The 24549-nt window shown below is 40.7% G+C and overlaps 1 protein-coding gene across 2 annotated transcripts in view; it reads left to right on the forward strand.

Moving 5' to 3' along the window:
- POLK (DNA polymerase kappa) overlaps window positions 1-24549 on the forward strand; it is a 73028-nt gene that overhangs the window by 6270 nt on the left and 42209 nt on the right. For both annotated transcript variants that reach the window (XM_006124268.4, XM_075932290.1), the window contains exons 2-4: window positions 15647-15822; window positions 17881-18000; window positions 22361-22513. In XM_006124268.4, the coding sequence (XP_006124330.1) occupies window positions 15658-15822; window positions 17881-18000; window positions 22361-22513 (438 nt within the window). In that variant the 5' untranslated portion in view covers window positions 15647-15657. The remainder of the gene's footprint in view (window positions 1-15646; window positions 15823-17880; window positions 18001-22360; window positions 22514-24549) is intronic.

Genomic DNA, 24549 nt, shown 5'->3' on the forward strand with positions numbered 1-24549 from the left:
ATCAGTATAATCTGTCGAGTATCTGCTGTTGCTCCATAACTATGATATATTGAATAAAATATAAGAAAACGAAATTCAAAAATAGTTTTTTATGGTTCTGTTAAATAATAGGTGAGCTTTAGAGCCCTGCAACTCCGTGGATATCTGCTTTATATTTGCAGATTATTTTGTGGCTCAGATGTGGATAAAAAAGTTGTATCTATGCTGGGCACTAGTGATCATGATTTATCTTTAAAAAGACTAAATTTTAAATGCATGAATGATAGGTTCACTACATTTTTCTCCAATGCTACTATCCTCTCCTTATTTTTCCATCATTGTCCCCAGATTTCCTATATGATGCTTAATTCCCTTTTTCCAAGACCTGCATGAACACAGGTTGACTAGAGCCTTCAGTATCCTGTTTTCTTTCAGAGACATAACTTTGTAATTGTTCTTACATTTAAAACCATTTTAAAGGTTGTCCTCTAAGCAGTAATGTTTAAACAACAAAATTTGGCTCTATCATTTAAATTGCTTTTAGTATTTTTAAAAATTTGATTTCTTTCCATAATAATTGTATATGATTTCCAGAAAAGAGAACACTACATAGGAATTTTTAAAAGTGAAAAATAAAACATTTAAAAAATTCTGTTGCTGAAAAAATATGCAGAATATAATTGTACATATTTCTGTTAAAAAGACATTGCAAAGTCTGGAGGCACTAGATCTCTTAATAAAATATTTGTACGAATTTTTCAACGTTGGATAAATACACTATTTTTCTTTAACACCATTTACAGAAATAGCTGAACCATTTATATTAAAACTTGGAGATAAAATGTTAAGCCTGAGATTGACACCTACAATGGGGAATTTCAGCTCAAATGGTTAAAGTTTTGCAAATTTACAAGCAATACTTTTGTAATGGAAAGTATTAGGCAATGTCAGCTCCACCTATAATCACACAGGCTATGTCTAGACTGCAAGCCTCTTTCAAAAGAGGCTTTTTCGAAAGATACTTTCGAAAAAGCCTCTTTCGAAAGAGAGCATCTAGACTGCATGCGGAACTTTCGAAAAAGCAAGCCGCTTTTTCGAAAGAAAGCAGCAAGTGAGTCTGGATGCTCTCTTTCTAAAAAGCCCTGTTTGCTTTCAAGAACGCCTTTTTTCGAAAGATCACTTTCGAAAAAAGGCGTTCTTCCTCGTGCAATGAGGTTTACCGCCGTCGAAAGAAAAGTTGTGTTCTTTCGATTTAATTTTGAAAACGCGGCTGCAGTCTAGACGCAGGTGAAGTTTTTGCGAAAAAAGGCTACTTTTTTCGAAAAAACCGCTGAGTCTGGACACAGCCACAGGTGTGAGTTCAGAAAAATACTGTACTTGGAATATCTCAGATGAAAAACATTCATTGCATTAAGATCTTTACAGTGATAGGCAGGTGAGAAATTACCCTAAAGAAACTGCCATTTAGCACTACCGGAGATTAAAAATCAGACAAGAACATTTAACTTTAAAAATCCCGCAATGATGAAATAATTCATTTTTAGTTGAATAGTGAAACGCCATTTATGTTTCTCAGTCAAACAACAGAAAACAGTTAAATACAACACAGACAACAATGCACTGCCATGAGGGTGTGGTGATAATTCAGTATTGTTTTAGGATTCAGAAAGTGTGAATTCAATTATGCCAATAAATATATTTGTCATGACAACTTTGCTGGGCTTCCTCCCCACTTTGCTATACTCCTGGGGCAGGAAAAATACTCAAGAGCCACAGCAAATAATGAGAATAGGCAAACAGGCTAAACCCCTCAGTGTAGCATCACTGATAATTGTAGCCTTTCCTTTAACTCAACATACCAGCCAGACTGTGAGCTGTCAAAAGCCCAACTTTTCTCGTTCGTGTGTGTGTATGTGTGTGATGTAATTCAGTCTTACCATATTTTGCACCACTAAAAATACAATAAACTAAAACATTAACAGATACTATTTTGGATCTCTGAGAGGTAGATTCCTATTAATCCATTTGATAGAACCTTACAGTGTATTTTACAAAGTAAAGAAACCATGTGGCACATATGACCGGGACCGGAGAATAAAGAAAGATCAGAGTTTTGATGTTATAATACTTGAACCAGTTCAGAGAAGGGTACAAAATGAAGCTCCATCACATGCATGAGTAGGACATATTCTTAGGCACAAGTATGGTTCAGTACTACGTGAAATCCTCCATCCTCCACTGGTGAGTCCCATACTGCTCATGTACCTGCTTTCTTACTTTCTGCAGGATAGAATATGTGTGAAATATGGAGAATAGGCAAATGTCTAAGGTGATGACTTAAGAGTAACCTCAGTCACCAACCTTAATAGATCACTTAACAATATAAACTATCTGAAGCAGGGACCATGTCTTGTAGGATCAGACTCATAAAATAACAGGGCCCATATCTCGATTGGGGCCTATGGGTTCTACTTTAAAACTCATCTCTTTTGAAAGTGGGTTGTGAACCACAGATGAAAAGAAATACACAAAAGCTAGGTATTATTAATTAAGATTTTAACTATGTGATCCATTTATTGGCTTTATTCCTGTTGCTAAACAGAAGGGACAGTAGCAACCATGCAAATAAACTTTGTGTCTTGCTCATCACACATGCATAACCCTCACCAGGGTTATACAAGATTCCATTTATGGAAGGGTGGGAGTACTCACCATTACAGAATTAAATTACAACCCTCCTAGTACAGGAATAAGCAGGTCTTGATAAGTGTACATAAAATACAAAAGATAGGCCAATAAACATAAGGAGTTTTCCCAAATGCATAGTTTTGATTACTTGCTTGAATCTCTAGGGCAACAACAGAAGATGCATGTCCATCCGTTTGTTAGTCAGAGGGAAGTTTAATACTTAATAAAAATATTTATTAAGAAGTTATGTTCTGGAAAGTTATTCTGCCAAATCCAGTGTTTTGTTGACTTCAATTTACAGTATTTAATATAGCCTTTATTTCATGTATACATATTTCATCTTGAAACAATAACATTGTATTCCAGATTTCTCTCTGATTTATGCCTGTGCACCTAATATATCCCCCTTTGCTGCTGAAAATTCTTGTACAAAAAAGAAGACTGCAGTTGGTTGACTCTCATGTACCAGCCTGTTTAAATCACTTTAAAATAGTTTAATAATTATTGGGGAACATCATCAGCTGAATTAAACCACAAGAAACAAAAACACATGCCAATATGCAAGTCACAGAGTCACAAGCTCCATTCTTTTGATGGGGGAGCAGGGAGCTTTGAAATTTATGACAGCTCTGGTTTCTGAATAACCTGGAAAACAGGATTCTTGTCAGTTTCAATCCCCTGTAGACTTGCAGGAATAGAGCTAGCAGGAAGAACTGATGGATAGTGATAATAGTATGTGTACATACACAAACTTAACATTCTCAATTGGCTGTTGACTCATTAGATGAAGAGCTGAGATTGTTACAGGTTTGTAGCCTATGTTTTATTTAGAGAGCTAGAATGAAAAATCAAAAAAGAGAAATTTAAATATTTTATCCAAAATTTGCAAAAGAATGTGATGTGCTCATAAAGCTGAATATAGGAATTGAAAACTGGGCCAAGATTTTCAGACAGGACTAGAGATTTTGAGTGCTGAAGATAAGGTATCTTAATGAGACCTGATTTTTTTTTTTAAGGGCAGATGGTTCAGCATTTTCTGATAATCAGGACCCACATAGATGTCTCAAATTAAACACCTGAAATCATGTCTCTCTGAAACATAGCTTTTGAATTAAAAAAAAAATGTCAATTAGGGTTGTTAACTTTTGATTAATTAGCTAAGCAAGTTGTCAAAGGAATTTCTAATATTGATTAGACAATAAAGGGGGGCTGGGGCGCTCGCTATCCCAGCTGCGTCTGTGCCTTTTGAATGTACGAGGAGGCACCCATGGCTCTTGCTACATTTCAAAGACAGAGGCACAGCAGTCAGGACCCAGCACAAGCAGGGACTCAAGCAATCTCCACTCGCTCTGGGTTCTCCACTGCACCTCTGCCTTCCTTCCTCCCCCTGCGAAGACAGTGCTGGGGGAACTGGCTTTTAAGATAGAGACAGCAAGTGTAGGGAGCAATTAGTTGAACAGTGCCTCGACTACCAGATAAGTCTCCAGGGGTATGTCTACACTAGCCCCTTAGTTCGAACTAGGAGATTCCACAGCACCCCCTAGGCAATTTATTTGAGTGTTTAACCACCCTGACAGGAAGTTTTTCCTAATGTCCAACCTAAACATCCCTTGCTGCAATTTAAGCCCATTGTTTCTTGTCCTATCCTCAGAGGCCAAGGTGAACAATTTTTGTTCCTCCTTGTAATACCCTTTTAGATACTTGAAAACCACCATTATGTCCCTTCTCAGTCTTCTTTTCTAAACTAAACAAGCCCAATTCTTTCAGTCTTCTCTCATAGGTCATGTTTTCTAGTTCTTTAATCATTTTTGTTGCTCTTCAATTTTTCCATATCTTTCTTGAAATGTGCCCAGAACTGAACACAATACTCCAATTGAGGCCTAATCAGCACAGAGTGGAGCGTAAGAATGACTTCTCATGTCTTGCTCATAACACTCCTGTTTTTGCTTTTTTTGACTCATGTTTAACTTGCTGTCCAGTATGACCCCAAAATCCCTTTCAGCAGTACTCCTTCCTACACAATCACTTCCCTTTCTGTATATATGAAACTGATTGTTCCTTCCTAAGTGGAGTACTTTGCATTTGTCCTTATTCAACTTCATCCTGTTTATCTCAAAGCATTTCTCATGTTTGTCCAGATCATTTTGAATTTTGACCCTATCCTCCAAAGCACTTGCAACCCCTCCCAGTTCTGCAAGCTTAATAATCATACTTTCTATGCCAGTGTTCTCAACCTTTTTTATAAAATACCTTTTAAAAAATAAATACCCCCAGTACCTACAGTTTTCAGACACACAAACTTTTTTTTTTTTTTTTTTTTGCCATTGCAACACATTTGTGGAATTTGCTTATGGGTCCTTAAATAATGTCCCTTTAAAAAAACTGCCAACTCTCATCAGTTGTTTTTCCTCTTAGTCTTGCTCTCTGAGTTTACTACGATCTGCCTTCCTGAAATCCATTGTCTCTATTTTGCTGTACTCCCTCCTACCATACTTTAGAATAATGAACTCTATGATTTCATGATATGATTTCACGATCACTTTCACCCAAACTGCCTTCTACTTTCAAATTTTCAACCTGTCCCTCCCTATTTGTTAAAATCAATTCAAGAACAACTTCCCCCCCAGTAGCTTTCTCAAACTTCTGAAATAAAAAATTGTCTCCAATGCAGTCCAGAACTTATTGGATAATAGGTGCCCTGCTATATTACTTTCTCAACAGATGTCTGGATAGTTGAAGTCCCTCATCACCACCAAATCCTGCGCTTAGGATGATTTTGTTAATTGTTTAAAAAAAGCCTCATCCACCTCTTCTGCATGGATAAGTGGTCGGTAGTAAATCCCTAGCATGACATCACCCTTATATTTTACCACTTTTGACCTAACCTAGAGACTCTCAATAAGTCTGTCTTCTGTGTCCATCTCCACCTCAGTCCAAGTGTATCCATTTTTAATATACAAAGCAACACTTCCTCCCTTTTTTCCCCAGCCTATCCTTCCTGAGCAAGCTGTACCCTTCTATACGAATATTCCAATTGTGTGTATTATCCCACCAAGTCTTTGTGATTCCAGCTATGGCATAGTTGCTTTTATTTATTAGCACTTCAAGTTCTTCCTGCTTATTCCCCATACTTCTTGCATTTATATATAGCCATATAAGATACTGATTTGATTTTGCTCCCTCCCCTCCACCCCCCACTTCTACCTTGTCCTCTTTTATCTCAGCTATTATAGCCCATGTTCCCTCCCATTTCTGAGCCATCTCCCAGGTCACCATGTTTTTCACTTACCTGTGGGCTTCGGTCACTTGCCCCGTTGAACCTAGTTTAAAGCCTTCCTCACTAGGTTAGCCAGTCTGAATCCAAATACTGTACTCTCTTCCCCTTCCTTGAAAGGTGAATCCCCATCCCTGCTTAGCAGTCCTTCTTGGAATAGCATCCCATGGTCAAGGAAGCCAAAGCACTCCTGGAGACACCGTCTTCGTTAGTGTTTTTCATTCCCAATGCTTGTGTGTTGAGATAACTATTAGAGATGTCAATGTGTAGCTGACTATAGGATTCTCATAAACCTAAGTTTATTAGTTAATCATGTCGACTACACTCATTTTCCCCCCCTGCTGCCTCTTACAAGCCGATTTTCCCCCCCAGCACCGGCTCCTCGGTAATTCCTGTTCCTCAGCTCCACATTGCTGCCTCTATCAGTCTATTAGAGGCAGCAGTAACGGGAGAGGGGGGGCAGGGGAAGTTGCTGCAGGCCTGAGCTTGCCATGGACAGATGCTGCTCAGACTCCCATGGAGCAAGCTGTGTCCACAGGGGGCAGTGGGAGATGGAGCAGCCTCTGTCTGCAGTGAGCTCAGACCTTCCGCTGTAACAGAGGCAGCAGGGCAGGGCGGCAGGTAGCCTGTCTGCATGGGGAGCTGGTTTTTTAAACTGGCTCCCCTTGCAGACCGGCTTCTGCCTGACACCCCACGCTGCTGCCCCTGATACAGAGGCAGTAGCACAAGGCAGGGGGCTCCCCAGGAGTGGGGTCAGGAACACACTAGTTGCCAGCCCCTCCCCCAGGGACTATAAAATAGTCAAGTTACCAATAACAATTCATGCAGTTACTCAACTATTCAGTTCTAACTTCCTTAGTAACTGTTACACTTTTGCTTCGTTCTCATTTGAAAATAGGAATATACTATAAGAGCTGAGGTAAAAGAATGGTTAAAGTTGTTTTTACTTGTGAAAGTCTTAGAAACTTAATTTATGGACATGCAGTAATGATACCAAGTGTCACATTTTAATTAAATCTTGATGGTGTCATTTAACAGTTTTATTGGAACTGCGAGAAATCATAAAATCAGGCTCTTGTCTGATTTCTAAACCGGGTTTTTTTCCCCCTAAGAAAGAATGACTGCAAATGTCCTATTTGCTATTTCTACTAGTACATTTGTGTGTTTGTTTTGTTTTAGTTTATTTGGTACATAGATGACTCCTTACGGCAATATGCACCTTTTGCAGTTTTTGTCATGGTACTAATTAACAGTAGAATTTCTTGGATAGTTTTTTTTTTTCAGCTCACTACAAATGTTTTCTGTTGGTCTCTGTTAAGTTAGAAGACTGTAATTGTTAAAGAGCTACATATTTGCTCTCCTTGAAAAAGATGTATGCAAAATGTGATGTATGGTTTCAGTCATCCTGTTTGGAAATAAATTCTCTCCAAAGCTTTCTCTCTACTTGGATCACTTTCTAGTCCCAATATTCCTTCATGTCTCTCCATTACACCATGAGTAAAATGCAACATGCCAATGAACTTCAATACAGCCAGCCCTGCACCAGATTTACTAGTCTTGGCAATATTCTTTTAGCCTTTTTTTTCTTGTTTATACAGTAGAAACTCAGTTATAAATATTTTGGGAATAAAAGTTGTTGGAAACTTTGAAATATTAGAAAAACTTAAAAAACAATGAGTAGTCTAGCAGCACCTGTTACCAGATTTGCCCAATACTCTGGTGTATACTCATTTATTAGGGTTACTCTTATGTGACTGGGGAGAGGTTAACAATTCTATCAGTGTACTGCTTGTGCTTACTTGTGCTCTCATGTGGAGCTGAATTCTCCCTGCTGCCAATTCCCCCTCCCACTGGAGCTCCCCTGCAGGAACTATGTTCCTCAGGATGGGGTTCTTCCCATTTTAGCAACACACACACACTCACACCCACTAACAGAGCACACCTGAGAGGAGTGGGTAATCAGCACTCACAAGCTGACCCCCACATGTGTCCCTGGACTCAGCAGGCTGGGTTTAACAGCAATGCCACACTGCACCCTCATGAGCCTTTGGACTCAGTGGGCTGGATTAAACAGCACTTTAAGCTGCCATCTTCATATGCCCCCAGGTTCAGCACTTCCCTATCCCCACTTTCACACTACAATCATTCACTGGTAAACTACATGATGAGCAAACCCCCCAGGATTTTGGGCACTACAGGGATCTTTAGCCTGGGTAAAAGTATTGTTGCAGAGCAAATGGAGAAGCCAAAACACCCCTCAAGGAAGAGTGAGCGAAAGAGAAAGAAAGAGAAGCACTACCAGCTTAACAATGAAAGTTATTTATTTCTGGGTAGTGAATATACATTTAGGGAGCCAGACACACAAAACAGTTACAATATTAAATCTAATAGTTACAATATTAAATCTAAATTAAAACTGATTACATATGTTAGGGCTAGCTAACCACATAACAGTTTATATAGGGAAGAGTGAAGAGGCTATGCTTAGAGAGAGGGAGGGGGAAGACAGAGAGAGAGACCTCACCACTCCATGCAGCTTGCACTGATCAGGGTTCCCAGATGGTGAGGGACCTGGGGATCCAGAGGGCAGGAGACAAGCAGAGCAGAGCCCCCAGCATGATCAGACAGGAGATGAAGAAGTCTCAGTGGAACTGATGCAGTTTAAATCCAGGTATCAGAACAGTTTTTCTTGGGCAAAGGTAGGAGTTTTTATAGGGATAGGACAGTAGTTCGAAGAAAACACTGAATTTGTTTATGGTTAAACAGGCGAGACAATAGACATTGATCACACCTGGTTATGGGTAATGTTGCTTGAAGGAGCTCATAATGTAACTAGGCAGTTTCAGTATTTTGGAAGTCAATAGGATCTATGACTAGAATTGGTCTAATAATGACTAATTTGGGTGTGAGCAGGCCTGGGTTCATTAGCATCTGGAGCACAGATTTTTCCATCCGGTAGTGCTTCTCTGCTTTCAGTATCCCATAGTTCAGTGCGGTTCCTGCTTTGGAAGAGCTGGTCTCCATTCTGTATGCTCATGTAGATGTTTTTCTGTGTTATCTTCCACGCAGATGAGGCTGGGGTGTTTCCATTATTCTATCACCCTTGTCTGAAGCAATTTAGGTGTGTCTTCTCCAGCCTTTTCATTGCTTTGTCTTTGATTCTAGCAGAGGCCTGGGGAAGAGGGATGGTTTTCCATGAGTGTCACTTCACTCCCTGGCTCCCCAAGAGTATAGGGCTGGTAGGTAACACACCTTTAAGACTAACACAAACATGTAGATGGTATCATGAGCTTTCATGGGTACAACCCACTTCTTCAGATGACTGTACCCACAAAAGCTCATGATACCATTTACATGTTGTGTTAGTCTTTAAGGTGCTGCTAGACTATTCATTGTTTAAGTTTTTACAGTTACAGACTAACTCGGCTACCCCGCTGAAGCTTCTGAAATATTGGTAACTGAAAAAAAATTTATGACTATTTCAAAAGTTTACAACCATTGACTTAACACATCTTTTAAACTTTACTGTATGGAAGAAAAAAAATACCCCCCCCTTTTTTTAGTAGTATATACTTAGCACAGTATTGTACTATATAGGGATGTAAGCGACTAGTCAGCTATTCGCAGGGCTCGCCGAGTGGTGGCCCCACTCGCCAGACGCGCAGTTCTGTGCTCTCCGCACGCGCAGATCGCTTCGCACCAGCTCTTCCAGGGTGTAATCTACTTGCCATGGGCGAGTAGATTACACTATTTGTCGAGCCCTGACTATCCAGATAGTCCTTCGACTAGTCACTTCCCCACTTCTTACTGCATCTATCAAAGGGAGCAAGGGCAGGGAGCAGGAGCCAGTGCTGAGGGAAGCTGCCTTAAAATCCCATCACCATCTCCGTGGGGGGCAGAGGGGTAGCGGGGACTGGACACCAGATGGGATTTAGCTGATTCCTGGCTTGCGCCTAGTCCCAGACGCGCCTTTGCTTTTTAAATTACATTTAAAAGGCTAAAGTGTAGTGGGGGCTCCTCTCTGCCCCCCGCCACCATGCACCAGCCTTTTAAATGTATTAAGAGCCAAGAGGCTCTTAATATATTTAAAAGGCTAAAGTGCAGCAGAGGTACCCAGCACAAGCCAGGACAACTGATTCCCAGCTAGTCCTGGGTCCCTTCTGTGCTTTAACTTGTTAAATGTATTAAGAGCCAACAGACTCTTAATTTAAAAGGCAGAGCCACGGCAGGGTTAGCTCCCGGTCTGGGAACTAACACCGCTGCAGCTCCCCGCTAGTTGACTAATCAAGTAGTCAATGGAAAAATCCATTGACTAGTCAATTAGTTGATTAAACTAAATTCAACATCCCTGGAACTGTATGACTTTTTTGATCTGCTGCTTCCTGATTGTGCTTCTGGTTCCAAATGTAGCATGGTCAGTTTAAAACTCAGGTGTTCATAATTCGTAGGTTCTGCTGTAAATCATTTCTCTCATTGGAATGAAGATAGTTAATTTTTTAGCACATCACAAACTGCAAATCAAAGAATTCTGGTGAGGCATTACTGGGATTTGAATGAAGGCAAGCTATGGGGCTGCAGCAAAAATAGATGCTTATTTTAAGTTTGGAGAGGAGTGCTTGATATAAAATCATTTCCTCTCAATGTCACTCTGCACACATGTTCTTATTCCTTGTCTGCTTTCCCCAGGCTGCTCCCTTTCTGGTGTATCCAGTCCTATTAAATTCCCTACTTCTTTCTCTGACTTCTGTCAAGCTTTTGTGCATTGCCTCTTCCTTTTATTATGCAGTGCTTCTTTCTGTTTGCTTCCTTCAGTTCTGATCAGAAAATTACTTCTAGAAAATTACCCAATTTTTATTCTGTGGAGTACATCTCACCTGTAGAACATCCTCTGAGCTGCCACCACCAATGCTTGGTTCTGTACCTCTTACCAAGCTATGAAGGACAGCAGTTACTTTTCTTCACCCTCAGTAGGAAACTCACAGAAGAAAGTCTTGTATTCTCCAGAAGTTACAGCAGTTCCTCCACTCCCAAATAGGATGACTAGATACCAAGCTTAAAAAATCAAGACAGGATAGACAATAATAGATGTCTGTAAAAGACAAAGTCCTGAATATCAGGACTGTCTCTATAAAATCAAAAGCTTCAGAGGGGTAGCCGAGTTAGTCTGTACAGGATAAACTTTAAAAAAAAAAAACCCAAGTAGTCTGGTAGCATTTTAAAGACTAACAAAACATGTAGATGGTATCATGAGCTTTCATGGTCCCAATAATTGGAGTAATAGTTGGTGCTCAGTTTCGGGCTGACTGTCTTCATGGGCCTCTCTGATCACACTCTTTCTACAGAGTGGGACACGGAGGAGAAATATTTAGCGTCACTTGCACAGAATGCTGAAAGTGCAATCTTACAGAGGTTTGTTGTGGTAACAGTACTCCCAAAATGCATTGTTCTTTGCAGTTATCTGCTCTACCTCTTGTTTTGAGAAGAATATGTTCATGTACGTGTCTTCAAATTCTAAAACTTTTCACGCTTTTTCCAGTTGTCATAAACTTTAATCCCAGTTTGCTTTAAAATCAGACAAGGATACGTATAGTTAATTTTCATTGGTCCATTTTAACCTGCACTCCTTATCAGTTTCTGCATGAATATCAGCAACATCTTGTTCCTTCAACTTTGTATTTGAAGTGTCACATGTTTTCTTCCCCCGACTCTCCTCCCACCCTAGTGTTTCTTTACATGTTTTAATTTATTCTTTTTCACTTTAACTGGTAGATCTCCCACTACTTTGATTTTACAGTGCTGTGCATTTTAGTTTATTGTTGCTTCCACCGTTCATTTGAGTGCAGTGATGTGATTTTTTTTTTTCCTAAAAAAGTTTCAGTTTCTGTTTGTTGCACCATGCAGCTGAAAGATATTTTACCTGTAAATCACCTTCTCTGTTTTGTGCATGTGGAGAACTAAAGTCATGCTTCCAATAAGTGATTTTTTTTATCAATTCTAATTAAATGATTAATTTATATTTATGTACTTTATTGTTTAAATACTAATAATGTGCTCTGTGCTATACAAGACTGGCCCTACCTAGACGCATTAAGAGATCAGAGTTAGTGTTATCTTAAAAGGTTATTGTTTTTTTCATACCCGATGTCTTCATTTGGCGCCCCCCCGTTATGTAATATTGAGGTAATGAAGGGATTTGATTGATGAATTAAAGCAGGGGCAGGGAACCTAAGGCCTGGGGGTGGGATGTGGCCCCTGGCTTGCCTGGATCTGACCCCTGAAGCTCAGGGCTTCTCCCCCCCCCCCCAGTATTGGGAAGCCTGCACAGGCACTCCAGCCCCCCGCCGCCCCACCATGGGGCTAGAGCACACAAAATACACTGTGGATCAGCAGCCATTGACCCATAAAAGGTACCCCACTCCTGAATTAAAGCTTGAAGCTTTTGCAAAAATACTGTGTCTTTAAAATAATTTCTGATAAGGAGAAGATGGGAATCTGATATGCTGGGAAACGAAGATCAATCCAAGCTTAGAAAGCAGTATGGAAGGAGCCACAAAGACTGGAATGGGCAAAGAGGGTAGGGGTAAGGCGAGAGAAATGATATAAAATGTAGGTATGGTGAGGTATCTCTTGGGGGAAAGTCATTACACCCATTGGTATTTATAATGTCTATTATCTATACTGCTGCTGAATTGCTTTTCTTCCCCTCATATTCTCACAATCGGACATTGCCAGGACTAGTATAACTACTGTTAGTCTAACTGAAAGGGAAATAATAAAGAACCTTGTACAGAGTTCAGTGTGATCACTGAAATGTGGGGAACAGCACTTTTAGCTTGAGCTGGGAGACCAGCTGCTCTGTTGTAGTTGAAGGGCTAGTGGTTCCCAGCAATATGTTAGACTGCACTAGCATGTGTGGAGAGAGTATGAAAACATTCTTCAAAGTCATACAGTGTTACTCAGCCAGTCTCAGATCTACTTGGCATTTCCCATTTCCAGCTGTCCTCAGAGCACCTGAGGTGTTCATCTGGTGTCTGCGTTCTGATGGGACAGAGCCAAAAAACATGTAGATTATTATTCAGTTGGTCTTGGCTCTCCTGAAAAAAATGTCTCAAATAATAAATTGAATGCATTAATTATAATTATGTTTAAGTTTTTTTAATCAGAGAACTTTTACATTTAAAAAATGTAATTTGCTCTAGTACCGAAATGCTGCTGGTCTCCTGTTCCAAATGGGGGAAAGTTCAGCAAAAATGAACACCACTATCACTAGGGAATGGGTATGCTTCCAGATGTGATAAATCTATGCATTCACAATGAATAAAGAAGCTCCTTGGATAGGGTTACTCATAAGTTTCTGCAGAAACTTTCAATTTTCATGTATAATACAATTGGGAATATAACCTTCTAAATGTGCTGGAATGCAATACTGCCAGGAGTTCAGAAATCCTGAGAATGAGTTAAAAACACAAGATTAAAAATTAATTCTTTTTTATCCTTTTGGGTCAGTTTTCAAAGTCTTCAGAGTATTTAACATGTAGAAGAATCCTCCTCCTCCATCAACTGCATGTGATAATTTTTGGTTGGAAAATTCAACCATAAATGCCTAAATACAAATGTAGGCTGCCTTTACATCTTTGGCAAGGGATCCCTCTTATTCCTTTCTAATCCCTCAGCTGTGGAAGCAACAGTTTTTACACATGCATCTTGCTAGAGAAGTTCTAGTAGTTTTAGTAGAGTAACTGTAGTTGCTGAGTCTGGGTGTGCAGCACATCCAAAAACAGTCCTTGAAAGGGTGTGGCTTCTATTAGAGGGAAAGAACTCTTGACTGAAGTAACTGAGAGGAAGTTCAGGAACTGAGTGCTCTTTGACCAGGGAGATGGTGAAATTGATTTTGAGTCAGCAGTAGGAAGGAGCAGCTTTTATATCCTCTTCCAATAATAAATACATGTTCTGTTATTCATTGAACTCATACCTGGATGGTTGTTCTGAGAACTCTTTTTGATGCTAACCCAATGAAAAGGAGATTTTGTCATGTGACAATTGGTTGTGCAGCATTTCATTTACCTTTTATTGCAGAATAATTTGAGGTCTGAAAAACATGCTGAGAGCGAGAGATTTAAGAGGTTCAATTAACTTAATGTATCCAAGTAAAGGTTATGGTGACTTGCTTATAGTCTGCAAACATCTACATGGATAAGAAACAAATGATAGTAGTTGATTGATTAATACTGGCAAAAACAAGCATAATGAGATCCAATGGTTGCATGCTGAAGATAGACAAATTCAAACAAGAAAAAAATACAGATTTTTAACGAGGATAATGAACAGATAGAACAACTTTACTAGGGACATGATAGATTCTCCATCACTTGAAGGCTTTATGTGAAGACTGGATATCTTTCTGAAAGATATGATCTAGTGCAAACAGAAGTTAGGGTTTGATATGGAAATTATTAGATGAGGTTCTGTGGTATGTGTCATGCAGGAAGTCAGGTCACTAAATCATGATGGCGCCTTCTAACCTTAAAATCTATTAATTTACAATAAAATAAATGTGACATGCTGGTGGGCAGAGCCGGTTTGATTTTTGTTGTTACAGTGAATCTGGAAAGGCAGTCTCTCACAAAAAGAGCCACTGTACAGCTGTAAGTTTAATGCAGTATGCTTTGCTGATAGAGGCAGCAGTGTGGGGGAGGAGGCAGGCAGCACCACAGAGCCAGTGCTGGGTGGGAGCCGGCTTTTAAGCCAGCTCCCCACAGCACCAGCTCATGCTCCTCCCCTCCTTCTCCCCCCTCCCCCCCACTTGCTGCCTCTGTATCAGAGGCAGCAAGGGGGGAGAAATGTGAGTAGTGGATTAAATTAACTATTAAGCCTAGGCTTAGTAGTTAATCAACTACAGGCAGTCCCCGGGTTACATGGATCCGACTTACATCGGATCCCAACTTACAAACGGGGTGAGGCAACCCTGCACTAGCTGCTTCCCCCCAGCAGACCAGGGAGACGCAGAGCGGCTTTTCTCAGCAGACACCTCAGCTTGAGAATAAAGGACTGAGGGAAGTGAGGTGTGGGAGAATAAAACTGAGCTCTGGAGAAACGTTTGGCTAGAGTTTCCCCTACAATATGTACCAGTTCTGACTTGCATACAAATTCAACTTAAGAACAAATCTACAGTCCCTATCTTGTACGTAACCCAGGGACTGCCTGTACTCGTTCACATCCCTAACTTTGGGGCTGCTGGCTGGGAGCTGCTTAGGTAAGCCAAAGCCTGTTAAAGGCACCTCACTCCCTCCCATATTCTAACTTCCTCCCAGACTCTGCACCCCTTCCTGTGCTCCTCCACCGGGCAAGAATCCTTTCCTGCACCTCAATATCCTGCCCCAGGTAAAGCCCCCTCCTTAACCCAAACTCTGTCTCAGACTTGACACCCTCTCCATCATCCCAGTCACCTACCCCAAGCTCCCTTCTTCATCCAACCTCCATCTCAGTCCCTACATTCTCTCCATAGAAAAGTGCATCCCTTCACCATTTACCAAAATCTTGAAGTGGCCCCCCAACAAACTATTACCCAGCTCTGGTTTAGTGACTGGTGGTGCGTAGTTGAGTATTAAACCTCAGTTTTTGGCATGTCAGAAGTGAAAGTGATTGTGGAATTGTCTTATTCATCAACTTGAATTTTGAAACAAGTATGTAACTTATATGTTTTAGGTTATTGAAGTATGAAGAAGCACTCACTTCATTGTGATATGGACAGCACAAAGAAAATTGGTAACACTGATGATGATGATGGATTTCTCCTTAGAATGGGCCTCAATGATAACAAGGCTGGAATGCAAGGACTGGATAAAGAGAAAATAAATAAAATCATAATGGAAGCCACAAAGGTTCGTTTTGTATAATATTTTCCATTAGGGTTTTGCTTTTTACTTATTTATTTTTTAGTTTTGCATGCATAAATGGCAGCAACCTCCTGTGTTCTGTATGTGGGTGACACAGGAAATATTATTTTTCATCACCCTCCTCACAAACAACGGGGACTCTGCCAGAAAAGTTAATATGGTTTGCTGTTGTATACATTTTTTTTAGTAGAACTGCTCTGGGCTGACTACACTTCCTTATTAGGGTGTGTCCCAGGAGGACGCAACCAGTGGTGCAGTTCCCATCAACAACTATTTTGGAGCTTGAGAGGTGCCCTCAAATCTATGGGGTTTTCAGATTCTTCCCATCAGGGACTCTAGGGATAAGTGAGCAAGTATAACCTCTCAGAATTTCCTCTACTTCTTACACAGCCTTTAATTGCAAGAGGGGTCCTTCTGGCCCTAGATTTGTTGTTAAACATTTATGGTAAATTAATAACTGCCATGTTCTTGCTTTATGGAAGAGCTAATACTTTGGAAAATATATCATTAAAACAATTCTGCTATTGCAGACTGTTTGTGTATCCAATGCTAAGGATATTTGCATGAAACAAAGAGTTTAGTTTTTCATATATTTTATCTGATCTTACTGTTCAGCACTTCCTCAAACTGTATTCCTTTGTTAGAGACATCAATATGGTATTTATAGAAATAATTCCTGCAAAACTGTTACAGCTGCTGCCATTGTATTGAGAGAGATGGAGCTAAATTCATGATAGATTTTGAAAATTGTCAGATGAGAACAAGTCTCATGCCTTTTAAAAGCTACATTTTTGGGGAATAAGACCAACAAACTGTACAGTATCAAGTGTATATAGCTGTGGATTCTGGTATGGAATTCTACCATATCTCTTCCCTTTCAACCCCTCCGAAAACAAACAAAACCCTTGTAAAGATGATTACTACTGTGAAGAGGTACACAAAATATATAAGGGAACCGAACTTTGATAGTTGCTTGCTAGAAGTTTCAGCCGCTCTGCCCTGGGCTTCCTGGAATCAGCCGCTGATCAGTTTCAACAGCGGCTGAATTTGGATGCCTGGGACAGAGCAGCTGGGACGCTGCCGGGTAGGTCCCCGCAGCGCCGCACCTCAGCACTGCGGGGACCAACCCGGCAGCACCCCAGCTGCTCTATCCCAGGTGTCCCCAAGTCAGCCGCTGCTGAAACTGATCAGCAGCTGATTCCAGGAAGCCGGAGCAGAACAACTCTGCCTCGGGCTTCCTGTAGTCAGCCGCTGGTCAGTTTCAGCAGCGGCTGACTTGGGGGCGCCTGGGGCAGAGCAGCTGGGGTGCTGCCGGGTTGGTCCAGTAGCGCCGAGGAGCGGCGCTGCGGGACCAACCTGGCAGCGCCCCAGCTGCTCTACCCCAGGCGTTTTCGGCGAGAAAAGCCTGGCCTGCTGGGGGGGGGGGGTGCACTAGCTGCACCCCCCCGCCCCCCAGCAGACCAGGGAGACGCGGGTGGCAGGACCACCAAGACGCGCCACGGCTGTCCCGTTGCCGGCGTCCTCCGAGGCTTTGCTCCCCGTCTCCCTGGTCTGCTGGGGGGAGCTCTCCCCCAGCAGACCAGGGAGACGCGGAGCAGCTTTTCTCGCCCCAGAGGACGCGGGCGGCGGGACCGCGGCACATCTGGGCGTCCCGACTCTCCCGTTCTCCGGGGCGAGAAAAGCCCCGTTCGTAACTGCGGTTCCGACATAAGTCGGATCCGCGTAACTCGGGGACTGCCTGTACTACAGTTGTCTGTTGTATATGCCCCAGTTATGTGACACTATATATATATATATATATATATATATATATATATATATATATATATATAATCTCCTTAAAATATATAGACACCAAAACATAAGGCTATATCTGCTTCTCTAATAGGATTGGAAACAACTGTCCATTTTATTTCAGTGAAGGTTTTTTCCATTTAAATAAGTCGTTAGCAGATAAAATGCATCTTCCTTTATTCTTTAGTTATTGTAAAGATTATAAGGAAATGACTTTCAAATGTATGTTAACTTTTTATTTTCTGGTAGGGTTCTAGGTTTTATGAAAATGAACTTAAGAAAGATCAGCAAGTTAACCAACGAATTGAAAAAATGATGCAGCTAAAAGATAAAATTACCAGCCAACAGCTTTTGAAAGCACAACTGCAGGTACTAACCAGTTTGGGAAGTGTTTAGAGTGGAGACAGAATATTCATTTTTAGGGGTATATTATTGATACTTGTCCTAAAATTTCAAAGTGGTGCACAAGTTGTTAGTTGCCTGATTCCATTTGATATTAATAATAGTGCAGCTAAAACCTGCGTAACATTTTGATTATACAAATTTATATTTAGTGAATAGAAGAACATTTAAATAGCTAATAAGACTCTTGATTTGAAGTGTTCCTTACCTGAACAAAATGGAACTAAAACAAGAACTCCTTTTCCCCCAATGGTGAAAACATCTAATCAAATAATAAATTAAGTCCAATACTCATGATCAGTTTTCCCTCTAGTAGCTGCAGTGCTCTGCTGCTGCTCAGCGTAATGAGTCCCACCCAGCCACGGGCTCAGTACTTGTGCATGGAGCTGCTTGGTGTGGGAAGGAGCGCTTCTCCCTCAGTGACAGCAGCATCTCTTGCGAGGACAGAGCAGCGCATCTCTCCCAACCCATAGGGACACATCCCCTCCCTGCCAGCTGGGAGAGACTCCTTGCTATGCCCTCAGCAGGGAGCTGCTGCTATAGCTGAGGGAGAAATGCCTCTCCCCTAGAGAGGTAGCTCCATGAGTCCTGAGTCCCTGGCTGGGTGGGACTCATTAAGCAGCTGTGGGGTTGTGTTGCCACGTAGCTTAGAAGGAACACTGCTCATAATGCACTCCTCTGAAACTCATTTATTTTCTTAACAAATACCAGAGCAGTCATTTTGGTTTAAACATTTTGTGTGTGTTTTTTTTAAGGTCCTGTTTTATTCATGTACTGTATTGTTTAAGATGGCTTATAGTGCTAAGGAAAAATTTAACTAGGATTATCCTATTATTTATGCTGCTGATTTATCTATCTTTGCATGCTACCTACTTTGATAGTGTCATGGCAATTTTCAAAGTTTTACAAATAAAAAATCTGGGCAAAGAGTCATATTGCTTACAATAGAAAAATTGGTTTCCTTTATTATTAGGGTGTTGGTAATGGACCCTCATGTACAGTGGAAGGAAATAAAGGCTGAGAAAGCTATGCATGCAAGAAACAGAGTTATTTATGAAAATGTTTCTCTTTTTCAAAAGAAGCATTTTTACATAGGTATTCAAGTACAGCACTGATGGACAGTGTTATCAGAAACTAGATAGCACTGCATACAAAAATCACATTAAAAGAACATTGATGTTGCTAAGTCAAACATCTTAATTTGTCTTTCTTTACATGCAGTATGATTTGATCTAAAATTACGTGATTGCATACTATTTTTTTCAACGTGACCCCTGCCTCACTCTGTGCACAGGATAGACAGAATTCCCTGTATGAGCAGCTGTTTAATTTTATCTTTGTTGTTCAGTATGTGGTCCCATATCTTGTTTACCATATGCTAGTCTAACTTAGCTCCGGTTATAGAATTATTAATTTCCTCAGTTTTTTTCCATGGCTCTCATCACTATAATATGTGTTACTTCACAAACATTAATGAATTTATTTTCCCAACACACATCGTGTCAGGTCATATTATATTTGTATTAGAGAGTTTGTGTATCTGTTGGTCTGTCTATGAGTTCATCTGTGGGAAAGAAGGTCCACCAGCTGAAGCAGGATGGCAGCCAAGAGCGGAGCCCTGTCAGCAGCCGTGGGAAGCACAGTAGACAGGACAGTGGCCAGGAGGGGAGCCCAGGGAGACCCCAAGGCCTAACCTCCCCATGTCCAGTAAATTCCCTGCACTCCGGTCCTGAGTGTGCCAGACCAGGGAAGTCCAACCTGTACTTTCAGATATTATTTCCTTATGATCAGGAACCAGATACTCTAATCTTCTCCTCAACTTGATAAAGGGCGAGACAATTTATGTAGAATTAAGAAGTAAGGCTAGATTCATGCTTCTGTTTAACACTGTAAATTCTTATCTTCAGATCAAACCTTATCAGTAGGTAGGATGGTATAAGGAGGGCAAATGGGCTCTGTAAGGTGCTCACTAACATGACAGTTCTTTTAAAAACTTCAGAGGGGTAGCCAAGTTAGTCTGTAACAGGAAAAACTTAAACAACAGACTAAAGACTAACAAAACACATAGATGGTGTTATGAGCTTTCGTGGGCGCAACCCACTTCTTCAGATGACAGGAGTATTAGAAGTCCAGTCAATATTGATACTGTAATATGCAAGATTTCTAAAAAGCCATTTCTTTTGCTCGATAGTATCCCAATGTCGTCGGACACAGCAACATTATAAATGCATAGAATCTGCAATTTAATACTCCCTTGTCTAGCATTTTTTTGATATAGGAGAACCTGCATATGCTGTGGGACTCTGTCAGAAATGAAACATAAAGTTGCTTTAGTTTGCCTTTATTTTAGACTTCTTCCTCTGCAGTTGGCTTTGGGTAAAGGAGCACTTCTTACAACAAATGTCCCAAAGTAATCTCTATTATCTTTCATATACGGTACTTGTAAACCTGTCACATTTTATCTTTAATATTTTACAATATTAAATTAAACTTTAATATTTTTTTAAATAAAATCATCAGTGCCAAAGATGGAGTTTCATATGTACAGAATGTCATTGGTTTATTAGTCAGGCCAGGTTTTCCTATATAATGCTACATGGAGTAAGGCTCCACTTCTGATAAATTGTTTATGACTGATTGAGATTAGTCTGCTCACAATGCACAAATGTCTGAAGTTCTCCAATAATCCCTGATGCGAAGGGTCAGAGCTTTATTTTTATGTTCATTTATTCGGTACTGTGATTAATTTAAAACTTGCAGAAGTATCCAGCTTCTGAATTATATTAACTGTTGCCAACAGTAAGTGTTTTCCATTTTTATGTGCTTCTAGCCTAGCTTTTAACGGAATGATATTGCTGTCTCCTTGTAGCATAGTATTACTAGTGCCTCCTAGTTTCTTTCCATTCTGACAAATACTTTTCCAAACATAAATAGGCACAGAATTAAAGTTTTTACATTCTTACTTCATAAATGCTACTTGAGAGAAATTTTTGGCATCTATATTACATCTGTGGTCAAGAACAAGTCACAATAACTTCAATTATTTGATTAAAAATACATATAAAAATGTAAGAATTTTAAAAGTCTAATGGCCAGATTTTCAGGTCTTTTCTCCTATAAAATATATAGGTCTTTTCCCCTATAAAATCTTCCATATCAGAATTTTCTTTTAAAAAAGGCTACACAATTTGTAAACGTATGTACATGTTTTACCTCGAAGAAGCTAGTCTTTAACCATCTTTAGTTTTAATAGGAAAATATGGCTATGGTCAAACATGATTCTCAAAAGTAACTCTACAAAGCCTTCATTTTATTATGTTTCCTTTAATGAGCTGCTGTTGCTATTTTAAACAGTCATCTTTTTAATTTGTGACTAGCTTAAAGGAGTCTCCATCTCTGTTTTTATATGGGCATAAGACACTAGTGAATCATTAGACATTGCATTACGTTAGTAATGCAGGTAGGGGAAAAACAAGTTTTGTAATAAAGACAGCATCTGGAAATGCAGATTAAATTGTGTGATTGGGAGTGTGGGAGTCAACATAAATAAAGATGATTTGCGTTTGAGAATACCCTATCCAGAGTTTGTAGAATATGAGATAATCAGAATTAACAAAGAAGAAAATAAATTAATTAGACTGTAGAGAAATGTCTTTTAACAATTTTGCATGGATTTTAACTCTTGCTTAATTAATGTTACAATAGAACTATGTAAGTCTGCTCCTGGAGGATTTAAATATAATTACTTTTTTCCCTTCTATATATTGTACCATGCTGTTTTCCGTATTTTTTTCAAATATTTCTCTGTTATTTGAACTCCTCACCTTCTACCCTTCCCACTGGTGCCTTACATTTTATACAAACCAGTTTGACTAGCCCAACTCACTGAACAAGGATATGTGCTGTGCACTGCTATGTGGAAGAACGTAATTTGATTGCACATCCTGGTCTATTAGTCTTCAAATAAATGGGCTGTGAGCAAACTAGAAGGAGCAAGAATATCATATTACTCAGTAGTGTATTCCTTTTAGCAAATAAGTTGCAGAATGAGAGCTAAATACAACTTGTATGCTTGTGGACTATTATACATACTTGCACGTATGTGTATGAATGTATAAATATGACAAACTTTTCTGCTGTTATTTTTTTGTCATGTTAGTTACATCCTTCCCCCCACAAAACCAGTTGCTGCAAAAACAAACTTTCTCCTCTTACTATGTAACAAGGCTTTTCTTTTACGTTTGTTTGGACTGAGGCACCTTGGCCAATCTAATATATAATTGTAATTTCTGTGTTTTGTGTACCTTTTATACACTTTTTTGCACAGGTTGACAAACATGCGCTGGATCTAGAGCAGAGCCGTGATCTCAGCTGTACTATTGTGCACATTGACATGGATGCCTTTTATGCATCAGTAGAAATGAGAGACAATCCAGAGCTGAAGGAAAAACCTATAGCTGTGGGATCGATGAGTATGCTGGTAAGGTCAAATGTCAAGCTAATACCATGACCAAATAACATAACATTCAGTGAAACAAGTAACAAAGACATTAGAAAGGCATATCATAATAAACAGATGGAGAAAATATTATTTTACTGTGTAAATGTGGATATTACATTTCAAACAACTAGATAGTTTGCAAAATGTTATGTTATGAACAAGAGAAAAGTTGTTTAAAGTATATAAGCTCTTGGCCTGGTCATTTAATTCAAGGTGGAGAATTGTATGTTGAAGTCTATAGTCTATTTGTGATGTAACTTTATTTTGGTGTTAAGAGACATCTAGGCTTTATCGTAGAGCTCTGCAGGGCACCCACTGGTTGTCCAAATTATAAGGTATAGATATCAATCTAATGTATAGCTCCTATGTCAAATAAAACAATTTATTAAAATTAAATATGAAAAATATATTGATAGAGAGCCTAAGCACTTAAACTATTTAGTTTCAAATTATTTTAAACACATGACCTGTGAGCTGCACTTTGAAGTCTCATTTTTCCTTTAGTATTTATTTTTATCTAGGATTGCCAACTTTCTAATTGCAGAAAAACAAACCCCTTTTTGCCCATGCCCTTTCTCCAAGGCACTGCCCCCGGCTCACTCTATCCGCTCTCCTTCCCTCTCTTCTTCCTTTGCTTACTAACTGATTTTTGCTGGGCTGGAGCAGGGGGTTGGGTTGCAAGAGGAAGTGTGGGGCCTCTGACTAAGGGTGTGTGGGCTCTAGGATGAAGGTTTTGTGATGCAGGAGCAGGATCTTGGCAAAATGGTACAGGGTATGGGAGAGGGCTCCTGATTTAGGCAAGAGGTTGCGGTGTGGGATCAAATACAGGCTCTGGACTGTGGTTGCAGGCTTCTTGGTTAGGCTAAAATGAGGGGTCTCTGGGCTATTACTGGGGTTTGGGAGGGGATGCTGGTTTTGGGTAGCAGGTGATTGCTGGAAAGTAGTTGACATGTCCCTCTGACTCGTAAGTGTAGGGGTATCTAGGAGTCTGTGTGTGCTGCTCCCACAGCTCCTATTGACTGCAGTTCCTGGCCAATGGGAGCTGCAGAGCTGGTTCTTGGAGCAGGGGAAGCATGCAGAGCCCCATAGTCACCCCATATCTAAGAACAGGAGGGATATATTGTTGCTTCAGGACCTGCTTGGTGTCAGGTAAGGGAGCCTGCCAGCCCCACACCAACAGTATTTTTAACAGCTTGATCAGTGGTGCTGACCGGTGCCACCAAAGTCACTTTTTCCACTAGGCATTCCAGTTGAAAACTGGATGCCTGCCAACTCTGTTATTAGCAGAATTCCCATCAGCTGAAGTGTGAAATGAAAATTACATTATAACATCCAGTAAAGCCTTAGAATTTATAAACTGATGAATTTATTTTGTATGATTCTAAAAATGTTGCTGATGTGGATTATGATTAGCTTGATTTGTACATACAGGTTGAGCCTCCCAAACCCAGGGCTCTCTTGTTCAGTATCTGTGGTCCATGGATGTTGCTTGACCAAAGAGCACTGGAGGCTGCAGTGGGAGACAACGTGGGAGCTAGGGAACTCAGGCTGGACCAGCAGCAGCTGTGCCAGACAGCAGCTGGGGGGGGGTCCCTGACCTGGCTGGGGAACCCCTGACGTCAACAGGGCCAGGCGTGGCTGGGGAGCCCCGCCTCAGCAGGGGGATCCTCGGTGTCAGTTGGGCCAGGCGATTGACAAATTCTGGCCCTAGCTGAAGACTCTCTGGCTGCAGAGGAGAGGGGCTGCCGCAGTGGGAGACCTGGCCAGGGAACCTCTGGCAGCAGCAGGGCTGCTGGTGGCCAGACAGCTTCTGGCAGAACCCCGTGAAACCCCCAGTGGCAGCGGGGCTGGAGTGACTGGGCAGCGCTGGCCGAGAATGCCCCAGCTGAAGCAGGGCTGGTAGAGGCAGGCGGTCCTGCTGGGGAACCCTAGGGAATCGCCAGCCGCAGTGGGGCAACGCTAGCAGAGAGGCGGGTGAGACAAGTGGCCCCTTCCAAGGTACACTGCAGCATCAG

This window comes from Pelodiscus sinensis, chromosome 6 (assembly GCF_049634645.1).
Source record: "Pelodiscus sinensis isolate JC-2024 chromosome 6, ASM4963464v1, whole genome shotgun sequence".
Lineage (NCBI taxonomy): Eukaryota > Metazoa > Chordata > Testudines > Trionychidae > Pelodiscus > Pelodiscus sinensis.